Source organism: Chelon labrosus (assembly GCF_963514085.1).
Source record: "Chelon labrosus genome assembly, chromosome: 9".
Classification (NCBI taxonomy): Eukaryota; Metazoa; Chordata; class Actinopteri; order Mugiliformes; family Mugilidae; genus Chelon; species Chelon labrosus.
In genome coordinates, this window is record NC_140359.1 from 17,493,568 (window position 1) to 17,506,728 (window position 13,161).

The 13,161-nt window shown below is 43.3% G+C and overlaps 1 protein-coding gene across 1 annotated transcript; it reads right to left on the minus strand.

The window, feature by feature from the left end:
* Window positions 1-208: 208 nt before the first annotated feature.
* Window positions 209-12,197, minus strand: slc1a3a (solute carrier family 1 member 3a). The gene is made up of 10 exons (XM_084552064.1): window positions 12,074-12,197; window positions 11,321-11,648; window positions 10,453-10,590; window positions 4,549-4,753; window positions 4,266-4,308; window positions 3,850-4,118; window positions 3,529-3,762; window positions 3,167-3,361; window positions 2,583-2,717; window positions 209-2,043 (listed from the first exon to the last, which is right to left on the minus strand). Exons 2-10 carry the CDS (start codon window positions 11,502-11,504, stop codon window positions 1,836-1,838), a joined length of 1,611 nt encoding a protein of 536 aa, XP_084408190.1. The 5' UTR covers window positions 11,505-11,648; window positions 12,074-12,197; the 3' UTR covers window positions 209-1,835.
* Window positions 12,198-13,161: the final 964 nt, after the last annotated feature.

Consider the following 13,161-nt stretch of genomic DNA (forward strand, 5'->3'; position numbering starts at 1 on the left):
TCCCAGTAAGCTTCCTAATGTCTGCCAGCTGGTATGTTCACAGTAGTTAAACCTGTATTTAAAAGATTTAATCTACTCGTTAACACATAAACATACATCCTGTATACCTTTAAGCCTTGACCAATGATCACAGATAATATGATGTCCATGAAAAACTAACGAACACACAGATATTTATTTATTTATTTATTCAAAAAAATCCATGCAAGATAATACTACAAATGCTATTCAGTTGTGAGTGTGTGTGTTTGTGTATATATGTGTGTGTGTGTGTGTGTGTGTGTGCGTGTGAACTCATGAGAGAGACAGTCATATCAAGAGATACACCAGCAACTGTAAACAAAGGAACTATTCCATTTCCTCAAATGTGTAAAGAAAAAAAGAAAAACATTTGGTCCTTTCAATTTGCCAGTCTTTGCATTTGGAAGAAGGACTACTTGTTAGTTTGGTCATGAGGTTTGGTAGGAACACGGTTACAGCAGCTTTATGTATACAGCCCGGAAGCAACCTTCTTGCCACCTCAATCTACAATTAATAGACACATGTATCTACATTTCTCTATACAAGTACACTATATTCAAATGAACCGTCTATACAAAGAAACATCTATGTAAATATGTGTTATGTATACTGAATTAATTCAAAAACAAAACAGACACCTAGTCAAAATAAAAGATGGGGATTAAAAGGGGATCTGTTACTTTACATCGTATGTCAAAGTTAAATCAAATGAAATTAATGTTAGATTTTCTTTTCAGGTCAAGCCTTGAATATAGTCTATATGAACATTATTCATGTCAATCTACCAACAAATCTTTCGTACTGATAAGTGAATGTTTCAGCCGAACTGTTCATAGTTCCATGCACATGTTTGAGAGCCTAAAGACTGGCCCATATTTACCTTTAGCGTTTCTTAATGTCTTCTTATTGAAACAGCATTGTTTCGTGCATATTACCAACTTTTTGGGGTATGATTTGATTGAAGTATACAGAAATGTGGTTAATATTTTTGGTGTTTTTTTGTTGTTGTTGTTTTGGTTTTAATGTGATGACAGGTCAAATTCTCAGCTAAGCAAGTTTACGGATACCAACATGGCTGAGTGATTTTTGTTTTTAACACTGGAAAGCTTCCAAAACCGTTGACAGCTTTGTTTTGCCTAACAATAGCATTTGCTGCTTTGGACAGTCAAGGGACAAAAAGTATGAGTTATGCCTTAAGGAAGATGCTATCAATCACAGAACAGAAAATATAAGCAAATGTCTGTACAGAAGTATGTAAGAGCCCTTATCCCCCCACAGAAAGTTGGTCATTCAGTCTATGTGCATGATATCCAACTCTTTTCATCAGTCTACAGATTTTTTTCATATACAACACCAGTGAACTATAACAAAATCGACAGCTTTAAAGCCAGAACTAGTGTGTGCAAGTATGGGCTGTGGTCTGCTGCAGTGTTAAGACACACAGCAACACTGGCCTCTAGTGGATGAGATTAGTCATCACAGTTCTGAGAGAAGTTGGATCAGGCATGCAAGACTCGGACCACCAAGGGTCTGTCATTCATTCTTAATAGTAAACAGCTGCCAACCTATGGCATTTACATTTAGTGCTACAGCACAAACCCTTAGAAAAACTATGCAACCATGAACCATTTCAGTTGTGCAGTGTGTGAGGGAAAACCTCACGTATTAGTGGATTCCACTTGGCTGAAATATTTTCTAGCTGTAGATAAATTTAATTCAAATCTTGTGAGATGAGGTTTTGAAGATTCAAAGGGACTGAGTTCAATCCAGTTCACAGACCTTTGCAAAGAATGTGTGAAAAAAATATCTCTCCCCTACATCTTGGTCTCACTGTCAGCCGGCCTCTCGTTCTCATACTCATTCTCCTGGCTGATGAGCTGGTACGGCTTCTTGTCCGCCTCCTCCACCACCGAGTTGACCACCTCGAGCTCCTTGTTCTGCAACTCATGGCGAGACAGGTGCTCTACTATACCTGCGCCGATGGAGTCTCCGAGGACGTTGGTGACGGTGCGCAATCGGTCCCTGAGGAAAGACAGAGAACAGGTGAGGACAAGGAGTGGAAGGATTAGACGAGACACCACAAGCCCAAGCTAAAAAACACAAGACAGCACAAAAAAAGCACGAGAGTAAATGATCACATTGCAAATTAAATCCATTACACTGGAGTGTAAATGTGTGAACATTTAATTTAAATTGCTCCAGTCAGTATCCAGACATGAAACTCAGCCAGTGGGGGAAATATGGCTTTGCACAGGGGGGTTGTCTGCTGACTGAATAAAAAACAGATGGACTAAAGGACAAAGAATGTGAAGGGAGTGTCTATGGAAGCTCCACAAATCCACTCAAGAGCATGTGGCACCACAACAAAATCTGCAGGGTTAAACTTAATTAAATTCATACCACATAACATGTTATTTCCTCTTGATTAAACTACCTATACAACTTCCAGTTTGCACAGAGTGCTGCAAGTCGAAAGTGAAGCGGTGGAAAAAGCTCGACTCGGTCGCGCTCTGTGTTGATATTACCGTACAAAGGAAAAGCCCCACCTAGTCAATACTTACAGGAACCAATCAACAGCAATGATGAGTGAGATGTCATCCGTGGGCAGGCCCACAGACGTTAGCACTATCACCATGGTGACCAGTCCTGCCTGAGGGATTCCAGCTGCTCCAATACTGGCTGCTGTGGCCGTGATACTGATGGGGAAAAGTGAACACAAATAAGGGCAGATGAAGAGTGAGATCTGAAAAAAAAAATGTTTATTGCAGTGCCAAACACATTCCAGTGTAGACCTCTTGATCACTCCTTGGTAATAACACTGAACATTTTACTCTTGGCTGCAACATTATCCGTCCTCGAATAGCATGAATAGAATAGACTGGGGGGGGGTCAGAAGTTTACTAGAAAGTTGGAATCTGTGGTTCTGAGGCTTGGAGATGCTCCACAAGTACAGAACAATGTAGTGGAAATATTCTTCTGGACACCAAAACCTCACTGAACTCTGAGAGAATGAAAGTTAACCAAATCGTTTTAGATCAGTTTTAGTTGCACAGAAAATAAAATGACATGCTGCAGTGATGCATCTCATCGAACGCACGTTTTAAAGAGCAAAAGTTGAGCTGCAAGTGTATCACATGTCACATACCTGATGGTGAGAATCTGTCCAAAGTTAAGATCGTAATCATTGACCTGGGCGATAAAGATGGCGGCCAGGGCTTCGTACAGAGCGGTGCCATCCATGTTGATGGTGGCACCGACGGGGAGCACGAAACGGGTCACGCGCTTGTCCACCTTGTTGTTTTCCTCCAGGCATTTAAAAGTAATGGGTAATGTGGCAGAACTGAGAGAGGGGAGCGAGAGAGAGAGAGAGAGAGAGGGTGTGCAAGAAAAAATGAAACTAATGACTTCCGATTTTACCTGCGATCTGAATTTTATACGACCATGTGAAGGGAGGGATAAAAGCATAACCTTTCACGTTCAACTTAACACTTAACCCCAATCACATACCTGGAAGATGTTCCCAGGGCAGTGATGAGTGCCTGCAACAGTCCACCAATGAAGACAAAGGGGTTCTTCCTGGTGATGACGAAATAGAGTGTCGGAAGGACGAAGATGGCGTGGACGAGCAGGCCACAGATGACAGTCACTGTATACATTCCCAGCTGGCCGCCCATGGATGTAATGTCATCCATCTCCACGATCTTACCAGCAATCAGGAACAAGATACCGACTGGGGCATACCTGAGGATCAGTGATATAGTTTAGTAAGTGAAATATTTAATTCTTTGTTATGACTATCCTGGTATCCATATTCCCTCTGGTACGTACCACATTATTATGGCGACCAGCCTCATGATGACTTCGTTGAGGCAGTCAAAAAAGTCCTTCAGGGGCTGCCCCTGTTCCCTCATGCTCCCGATGATCAGACCGAAGCACATAGCGAACACCACCAGGCCCAGAGCATTGATTCCATTCACCGTTCCTAGCACCGGGATCATCTCCTCCCGGGTTATCGCCTGGCTACCGTTGGATGTAAATATTGTGTCGTTCACTGTCATTGTCACGTGAACTACTCTCTTGGCATAATGCGTCTTGAACTGGGCGATAAAGAAGAAAGACGAACTTTTATTTCAGGAGAACATTTGAGATTCATGCTAAGGGGTGACAGCGGCAATACGACATAAAAGAGACAGTAAAATATGAAATAGTTACTGCAGGATAAGAAATGCTGAGTGATGAGTTACCTGTTTTGTGCAAGCTTCCACAATGTTAGGAGGAAACATGTTTCTGAAAAACACAACAAAATAGGTGCTTACTGCATGCAGGGACATAATATGAGGTCCATTGTCTGATAGTGGTTTGCATTTTGCACCGATCAGAGGTTACAAAACTTAAAAATCCTTCTAACAGCAATTTCTGAGCAATTACATCAGGAAGAACATTCATTCAGTGACGCATTATGATTTTGCTGAGAGAATCAGTGTACAGGAAAGTTCTTCTTTCAATAGATGTTTGTACTGTAGGTACCTGATAAGATCCAGAAAGGCGTCGGCAGCACTGATATGCTCAATCTTCTGCTGCTTGGTGAACTCCTCCTTTAATCCTTTCCCAGGGTGAATAATGAGCACCATGACAATACCGATGAACACAGCAATGATGGTTGTGGTGGTGTAGTACACCACGGCCCTAAGGCCCATTTTCCCAGAAGCACTGCTGTCCAAAGCGGCCATACCTGAAAAGGACAAGGTCATATATATCATACGAGTCGAACAGTATTCATCCACTGGTACCTGCACTCTTACTCATAGTATCAAGCGTGCACAGACTACTATACTGAAAGAAATCCTGCAGAGGGAGCAGCAGTGCAGGAATGCTGCAATGAGCATATAGCGATCTAAGCAGCTCCAATGGCCATCGTGTAAATTAGTCACATTTCGAGTCACTGAAACTGTTTGTGTATTATGTATTGAGTCATTCACTTATATGTGTTTGCTTTAAAATATGATTGATTTTCAGTGACAAGCAGTAGAAATGTTGATTGAATATAATGTTGAATTGAATAAAAATGTTATATAGAGTTGAATTGAAAGAGTATGGTCATAGAGTGCAATACAGGCGGAATAAAGTGGATCAAAAAGACCTCCTATCATTGTTGTCATTTCTAAAGATGCAAAATGTATCCTCATAATCTTTAGATGCGCCACTGATGTCTCTCCAGCGTGTACACGGTTAGCCTGGGAAAAGGTGCTGTAATTATAGGTGGAATACACCCATTTGTATTATCTGAATAACTATCTGCGACAACAAAAGGCGGCAAGAAACACAATCTGACCCTGACCTTTACTGGTGGAAAAACAACACCCGCTGCACTGTAGTACCCAGGTGAAGATCTAACATTAAAAATCTGTGTACATATTGCACATTCATATACAGGTAACGTATCGCCTATTAGAGCTGCAGGAATAAACTCCTAATAAGTTACCAGAACAGTGGTCATTAAGTTGTGATTTAGTTGGATGAAAAGTAGAGTTGGCAACGTTCACTGTACTCAAAGTCCTGCATGTCCCCAAGTGTGACCTGAGTTTGATGTGAACACAGTGTGCAGAGATGCCAGTTAAAGATTAACAGAATGACCTTGGCTCGATATTTCTGTCTCAGAGAAAATGATAGTGCAAAGATGTACAATATCTGTTCGACATTTCCCGTCAACTGCGAGCCGTCCAAAGACAAACAACACAATGACTTTTTTTTACGCAACAGACGTGCTGAAGCAGGACTCGGGAGAAGCGTCTGAATATCCACGGTTGGAAATGAACACTGACGTTCACGCATTGGCCGTCAAATTTGGCACCCCTGCGAGTAAACATGTGGCGAGCCGTAACCGACAGTTCTGAGTCACAAATCAATTTCAGGAGTATTGAGTCTGACAAAGCTGGTTCTCGGTCAAGAACTGCTGGAAAAGAAAACTCAAGGCGTAAAGCCTGCCGGAGAGAAGAGTGAGTGAGTCATGGAAAATGAACTGTCCTTCACAGTTCTAACAGCGTTAAACAGCATTTGTAGGGATAACGCTGGAGAGAAAAGAAACACCACCATTCAGAGAACAGGATTTAGAATCGGACAAGCTGCCTCAATAGGCGTGACAGTGGGGCTGTATTTTCAGAGTGTCAGGTCCTATTATGACCATTTTCTTCATTCAGAGCTGTGCAAGGCAAAGCTGGCTTTGTGCGACGGGAGATGTATGCGTTCCTTTCAAAAGTGCCACTGTGGTACTGTGTCTTCAATAGTGTGTGTATGTGTGTGTCTATGTTGTTTGGTTTTCTGCTTTTCTTACACATTCAAAGGGTGTTCGCTGGGTTAAGACTTGGTTTTAGGGTAGAGGTCAGGGTAAAGGTTGGGGTTTAGCATTTAATGGTTAAGGTTAAGATAAGGGGCTAGGGAACTCATTATATAAATGAGCATCCTCACAATGAGTCTAAACTTGTGTGTGTGCGTGGGTGTACCTACTGCCCCCCCTGCTTCAGCCCTCTCTGTTCCTCTTGTCTCAATATGCCCAGGACTTGGGCTTTTCAGTCCAGTTCTTTTGATCCTCTTCCTCCCCTCCTCATCTTTCCCCTCCCCCCTTTCTCTTCCCCCAAATTCTTCACCTCCTCTCTCTCCTACCCCTCCATCACCCCCTCTTATTTCAGGTTTCCCTTCTCTCCCACCCCCCACATCCTTGCCTCCCTCCTCTCTTTTTTCTTACACACTGATCTTATTGCTGCAATCCTCTTTCACTGCCACCCGCCTCCCACCGTCCCCATCAAACCCCCCAACCCCTTTCTCTTGCTTTCCTCCTATTCCCTTTCTGACGGCCCTGGGAAAACTTGTTGACTTAGTCAGCCCCACACGCACACAATGATCTCCAGCCTGTTGTCAGGGGCAACAAGAGACACAGCCTCGCCAATTCCATCATTTCAAAAGAACGAAAGGACCAAGACTGAAGGAGAGCAATGAAAATGACTTTCTTTCTCATCTGGGGAATGTTCATCAAACACAAAAGTAAAGTAGGCCTGCTTTTGGGGGGGGGGTTGAAACACAGGACATAGCAACTGCCAGTGGTCTTTCCAGAAGACATTTAACATCAACCGATCCTGTGCAAAGACTGACTCCACAGTTCTAGCAAGACTTCGCTTGAAGGCTTACTGGTCAGAAAATATCCCCACACATCGGTCCGGGGGATTTTGGAGCTGAATAGATTTTATACAGTATTCTTCTATTTTAACCTGATAATCATCCTTCTCTGGTTCCAGCCTCTCAAATATGTTGTTTTATCCATTTTTGTCTCATGTGAGTCGAAATGGCTCGAATCTATGCATGTTGTTCTATCATTTCACAGACACAACAATTTAGCACCGTGCTACAAATAAAATGCAAGGAGAAAAAAAAGTGTAATTACATCAACAGAGCCACAGCAGCGTTGATCTAATTTCTGCCTGTGATCGGGACTGTGGACTTTTTCATCCAGTTTGGACGTTCTTCGTGTTGCTTACTTCCTGTTTTACTTTGAACACTTGTGTGTGCTATGGTTTGTTCTGCTTCCTGCCTCTGTGCTTTGCCCTTCCTTGTGTATTTTGTCCTCAAAGTCTTCCTCAAGTCTTCCTGGTTTTCACTTTTTTCCATTTTTGACTTCACCTGTTCAACATACTCCGCGACTCTCACCAGTTTTTATTGAGGCTTGCCTTTTTGCTCCTGAATTTAAGTTGTTAAAATCTATTATAAACCAAGAGGGATGGAACTGTCATGAAACTGTCATGAAACAAAGTATGCTGGGACTCTGATTACTCAACTTTTAGCACAGAAATTAAGATACTTTACATAAGTGGCATTGAAACTACAATTTAGCTGTAGGGGTGCTGTATATTTTAGTACTTTAGTTCTCAGTTGTGAAATGTGGGTATGCTGAAACGTTCACCGGAATGAAAATAGTTTTTGTGCAAATATTGGCGGGTGTGCAGATGAGGACTAGACTTTCTCTTGGATGATTCTTCTTAAAGCTACAATTGAGTTAAAATAAGGTTTAACATGATAAAACCATGGTAGTATAGACCTTTTATCAGTCTTTCCTGTCCTGGTCTTCTCCTCCCCCCCCCCCCCCCCCCTTCCCCTGTAATCCATTTGAGCTTTCCCTCCAACCTACTCTGTAATCATCTTCCTTTTCCTCTTTTTACTGCACTCTTTCCACCGTCCCAATCCAGCCCCTTCTCAGCTCTATTATTGTGGACTCCTGGCTCTCGCTATTCTCTTCTGAGTTATGTTTTGTCTGAGCGACTGAGCACATGTGCTAGAGAGATACAGAAAGCAAGAAACAGAGAAAGAACACAAAACCTGCATCTACTCCCTCTCTTTCACACATAATTCCTCGTCTCATAATGCTTGATCCTTCATTCTCCTGGCTTTCTGACCACTAGTCTTCCTTTACATGTTTTTTTTTATTTTTTTATTTTTTTTACCTGCAGGGCCAACTGCTCTCTACTAAAACTACTCTCCCAGGCCCCTCTAGAGTCTGCCCAAACGTTGTGGTTGTCAGTTCAACCGCAATTTCAGGCTGAATCATTTCAGAGGCAAGTCATTTTTAACCGGGACAGCCCACTTCTCATAGAAGAACTATTGAGTCTTAAGAGTGTGACTGTGATTTTGCACAGATTCCACATATTCGAAGAAAGTAAGTCATAAGAACTCAGCTGTGATGCTCTTATCCTACATCCTTCTCAAAGTCCCAGTGCCCCAAGTCATGCACGGAAAACAATAACTTATTGAGCTTACTGCAGTTACAGTCAGACTGTGAGACATAGCTGTTGTACGATGGATGGTCAGTCTAGTCGTTGCAATGGGGATAGAAACATAGGTAACTTGTACAGCTGGGGTCATGGTTTTGGAAGAGTTTCAGAAACCTGAAAGAAAGAAATAGCTTCAGGTGATGACGTATATAACTTTCCCCCATGTGAAGACAATCTATGGATTCAGGCAGAATTTGCTTTCCATGTGCTACTCTTAGGTTCATTCTCGGTATTGGCCCTCTGCCTTTCTGGCTGATAAAAATAAAGTCTATTCAGAACAACGCTGTGCTCTGTGCTCTAATAGTGTAGGTTTCCATGTCAAGCTGCACAGCCGAACAGAAAACCTTATTTTCACTGACGGCTCTTTCTGGAACACGAAAAAAGTATCAAACTGTTGCGTAGTCGACTATTTCTTGTCCAACGTTAAGTTCAGAGCAAACAGCAGTAGCAAAAACAGCAGCCTTTGTTGATTTCCACATGCTGTAGCTGCAGTCATGTGACATGATGTCAGAGGATGCTGATGTTACGCCCCACTGCAACACAAAGCAGGTTATTATAGGACAAAGTGTCTCTGTCATCCCTCTAGGAGACTGGCCTCTTTCCCCGTCAATCACTCTTCAGAAACTGGACAGTGTTCGTCCTACCTAGACTTGCCAGTCAGTGCTGCTGGTGACCGCTGCTGGAAACTCACGTCTCATAAATCTATCGTGGACTTTCACTTTCAATGTAAGCAGCTAATACGTGTTGCATCTGTGGATGTCTGACTTAGATGATGAACTGGAAACCACTGTGTCATATGTCTTTGTTTTCAGAAGGACTGACTCAAATCCATGTGAGCCTCAGAAGGTAAAAAATTGTACTGAAACGAAAGTAACCCAGTGTGAACTGGGACTATTTTGGTTGTGCTGTGTCAAGATCAAGACCATTACTGCATAGGTGAGGCATGTGATTGAGACCAGGACTGGTTAAAACACCTCTGTCTAACCCATGAGGTCATCCTATCCATGCCACCGCACCTAAAAAGCAACAGACATCATCGAGCAAGCAAGCAGCTGCTACTTATGGGTCATGTTAGTCACAAAGCAACAAGCTGGCTGCATGGTTGTCACTGCTGACCTTTTACAAAGAAAACACAGGCCACGATACTAAACAGGACCTAGGAGCTACTTTTTCCATGCGTACAAACTGATCCTGCACTGCGCATCCTCTTCAAGATACCAGAAATACAGTGTGAGGGGAAGTAGAGGGTGCATAGATTGTTGTGGCTACAGTTGGACAAAATGGGAAGACAGCTGTGGAGCCATGCCGAGCACTAACACAGGCACACAGACATGCTGCAGGATATGTGAGAAAAGAGAGAAACATCTTGAAAATGTTCAGGAGATGAAGCAGATCAAAGTTGTGCGTGGGAATTTGAGGCAACACTTTATTTCCCTCAATGTTAGAGCAATGCGGGAGTGCGTTGATAAGCCTTGGGTACAGCATTGTCATATATATTTGGTAAATCATTTTCTAACATGCACCGTGGCACATACTGAACGTAACATTTTGGTGGGAGATACATCTGTGGCTTTCAGTGTCCCTATAGTGCACTAAGATGTCATGATGTTCATACCTGTGATGAGACTGGAAACCAGCAGGGGCAGCACCAGCATCTGAAGCATCCTCATCAGCAGCTCTCCAGGGAAGGAGAAGAACTTAATTTCACGGTAAGACATTTTATATGGCCGCAGGGCAAATCCCAGAATTATACCTGTGTGGAGCAGAGAAAGATATTTTTGGTTATTGTTTCTCTACATGACAAAGTCTGTCACACATGGCACACAGAACATGGCACACATTAGCAATTGCCGGCTTTTTGCAGGCTCTTCAAGAATGCCACTGATTCTGCGATGCCTGTCAACTCCTGATTTTTTAACTCTCTAGTTTAAACCTTTGCAAGTTTATTTCTGCAGCGTCAGATTGGTCTGTTCTCTCAATAAGCAGCGTGTTCACTGCAGCGCAGAGCCGCCAACAAACCCAGGTGGTTGACCCGACAGCCTGAAGTGAGGAATATCCTGAGTTTAACAATCAATCAGTTTGTTTGCCATGGCGTGGTGTAACTCTAGCAGGCCTGCAGATGTGCAGGAGGTGGGTGGGCCCGACTCACTTCCTACCGAGAAGGATTCAGAGGTTAATGGCGGCGGGTCAAAGGTCAGCCGGAGGGCCAACCAAAGGCCAGTCTGCTAAGTTCATCTGAGTTCCCTCTGTTCTCTCATCCGGTGACTTTGTTCCTTTTCTTTTCCTTTTCTCTCTCCTGCCATAAGGATGTTGGTCACACTAGATTGATTGATTATAGTGGTGATGCAGAAAATGTGTTGCCTTTATGTTTACAAGTTTGAATAGGAGAGGAGAGGAGAGGAGGGGAGGGGAGAGGAGAGGAGAGGAGGGGAGAGGAGCAAACTTAAACCGTTCTTGAAACAAAAATAAACAATCCCACTTACCAAAAATGACAGCAAAAACGGTAAGGATCACAAAGGCATTTCTAATGAAGAATCCCTTCACGTCATCCTTTGTGATGTTCTCCACTCTCTTCTTGGCTAGAAGCGATCGGGACTGGATCCCGGCCCGTATCTGCTGGAGACCACTCCGGGTCCCCCGTGGGTTCTCCCCGTTGCTTTGAGTCATAGCTGCAGCAGATCCAGATGTAAATGTGCAGAAACTTCACCTCCACTCGACTGTGACAAGAGCACCGCAGAGATGCAGAGACGGACTTGTTTTTGTCGCCCTTCCCTGTCACACCTCTCCTTTGGTTCAAGGATTACCAGTTGCCTTGAAAGAGAGAGAGACAGACATGTTGTGAGAGTTGCCGTAAAACTATTTATGAGTTAGACAGCAACTTTGTCATGCATAGATAGTCATGGTTTGTGAGTACTATGCTCAAATATACAGCACATACAGCTTTCAACATATGTTGCAACGTCTTAGAGAGGTATTGCTCACCAAAACCAAATAATGATGCAACACTGTCCCACGCAAAATGTATCTCTCCAGAAAGTGAAGAACACGTGTGCTGCACTGGCAGCTGTGAATGACAGCAAACTTCCCCTCACGTTCGCTCTAACTACACGTGCACAAATTAGGCTCAAATTCTGATTCCCAGATTGAGCAATACACACAGGCAGGCGCACACAAACACATGTTAACATTAAAACATGTCAAATGGTTAAAGACTAAGATAGAAGTTTTTTCTGTACCTTCAGACTTGAGCAATAACTTCCGCTTGAGTAATGTCTCAGTGCTTCAGGGGAAAGTTCTGGCGTTAAAGCTCGGTCAGTGTGAGAGGGGCAGAGGAGCTCTTTGGCTTTGAGCTGGTCAGCGTGAACTACCAGCAATGAAGAGAAAGGGGAGTGAAGGACGGGAGGGGAGGAGAAAGGAAAGGAGGGAGCAGCAGCAGAAGCAACGGGGATGAGGGAATGAAAGAGCCAGTGAGAGAACAGAGGCGGTGCCACGCAAGACGAAAAAAAACAAGAGTTAGTCACTCACACAGTGTGGGCTTGGGGGCGGTGAGGAGGGAGCTAAAAAAGTGAAGTAAGGTAGAGGAGGGGGTGCTTTTCAGACAGAGGGGAGCTTGAGGAATAATGAGCTTTCCAAATAAGAAAAAGAGAAAGGACCTTCTTGTTTTCCCCTGTCCGTCTCAGCCCTCCTTTCAAATGGTTTTTCACGCTTGATAAGTTCAGCCTGATTGGAGATTCCTGCAGAGAATGAGTCAACAGAGAAATAAAAATACAAAAGAAATATATGAAAGTGGATTACTCATTCATCAGTTAGTTTTGCTTCTTTTGTTGCGTTTCAGTGCGCTGCACACCGTAGTCCACTTGTTCGTCTTCTATTCATTAAAACACATGGAGTTTTAAGTTTGTTATACTAAACAGATAACGACAAATATTTACAAAGTACCAGTGGTGCAACTGGCGCTCAGCTTCTGGGTAGCAAAGGAACAATCTGTGCAAATAGTGACGCGTGTCTTTTTTTTCTTCTTTTTGGAGGGTTTTTGGTGAACGACGTGACAGTCAGTGGCATAAATGTGGCATAAAACATTATGGGGGTTTACCACAGCAGGCGCAGCGGTGAGGAAGTTGTGGCTTAGAAGTCATTTTGGCGCCAGATTTCAAGAATTCACAGTTTGGCATGAGCGATATGATTTGCGTTTACAGGAATGTGTTGGCGAACGTGTCTCAGGAAAGAAAAATAGCAAGACTACAGGAACTGGAGGAAAGAGGAGGCAGAGCTTATGGGATCTTTTCTGACTCATGGCAAGGGAATCCATGGATGGCAGAGATGT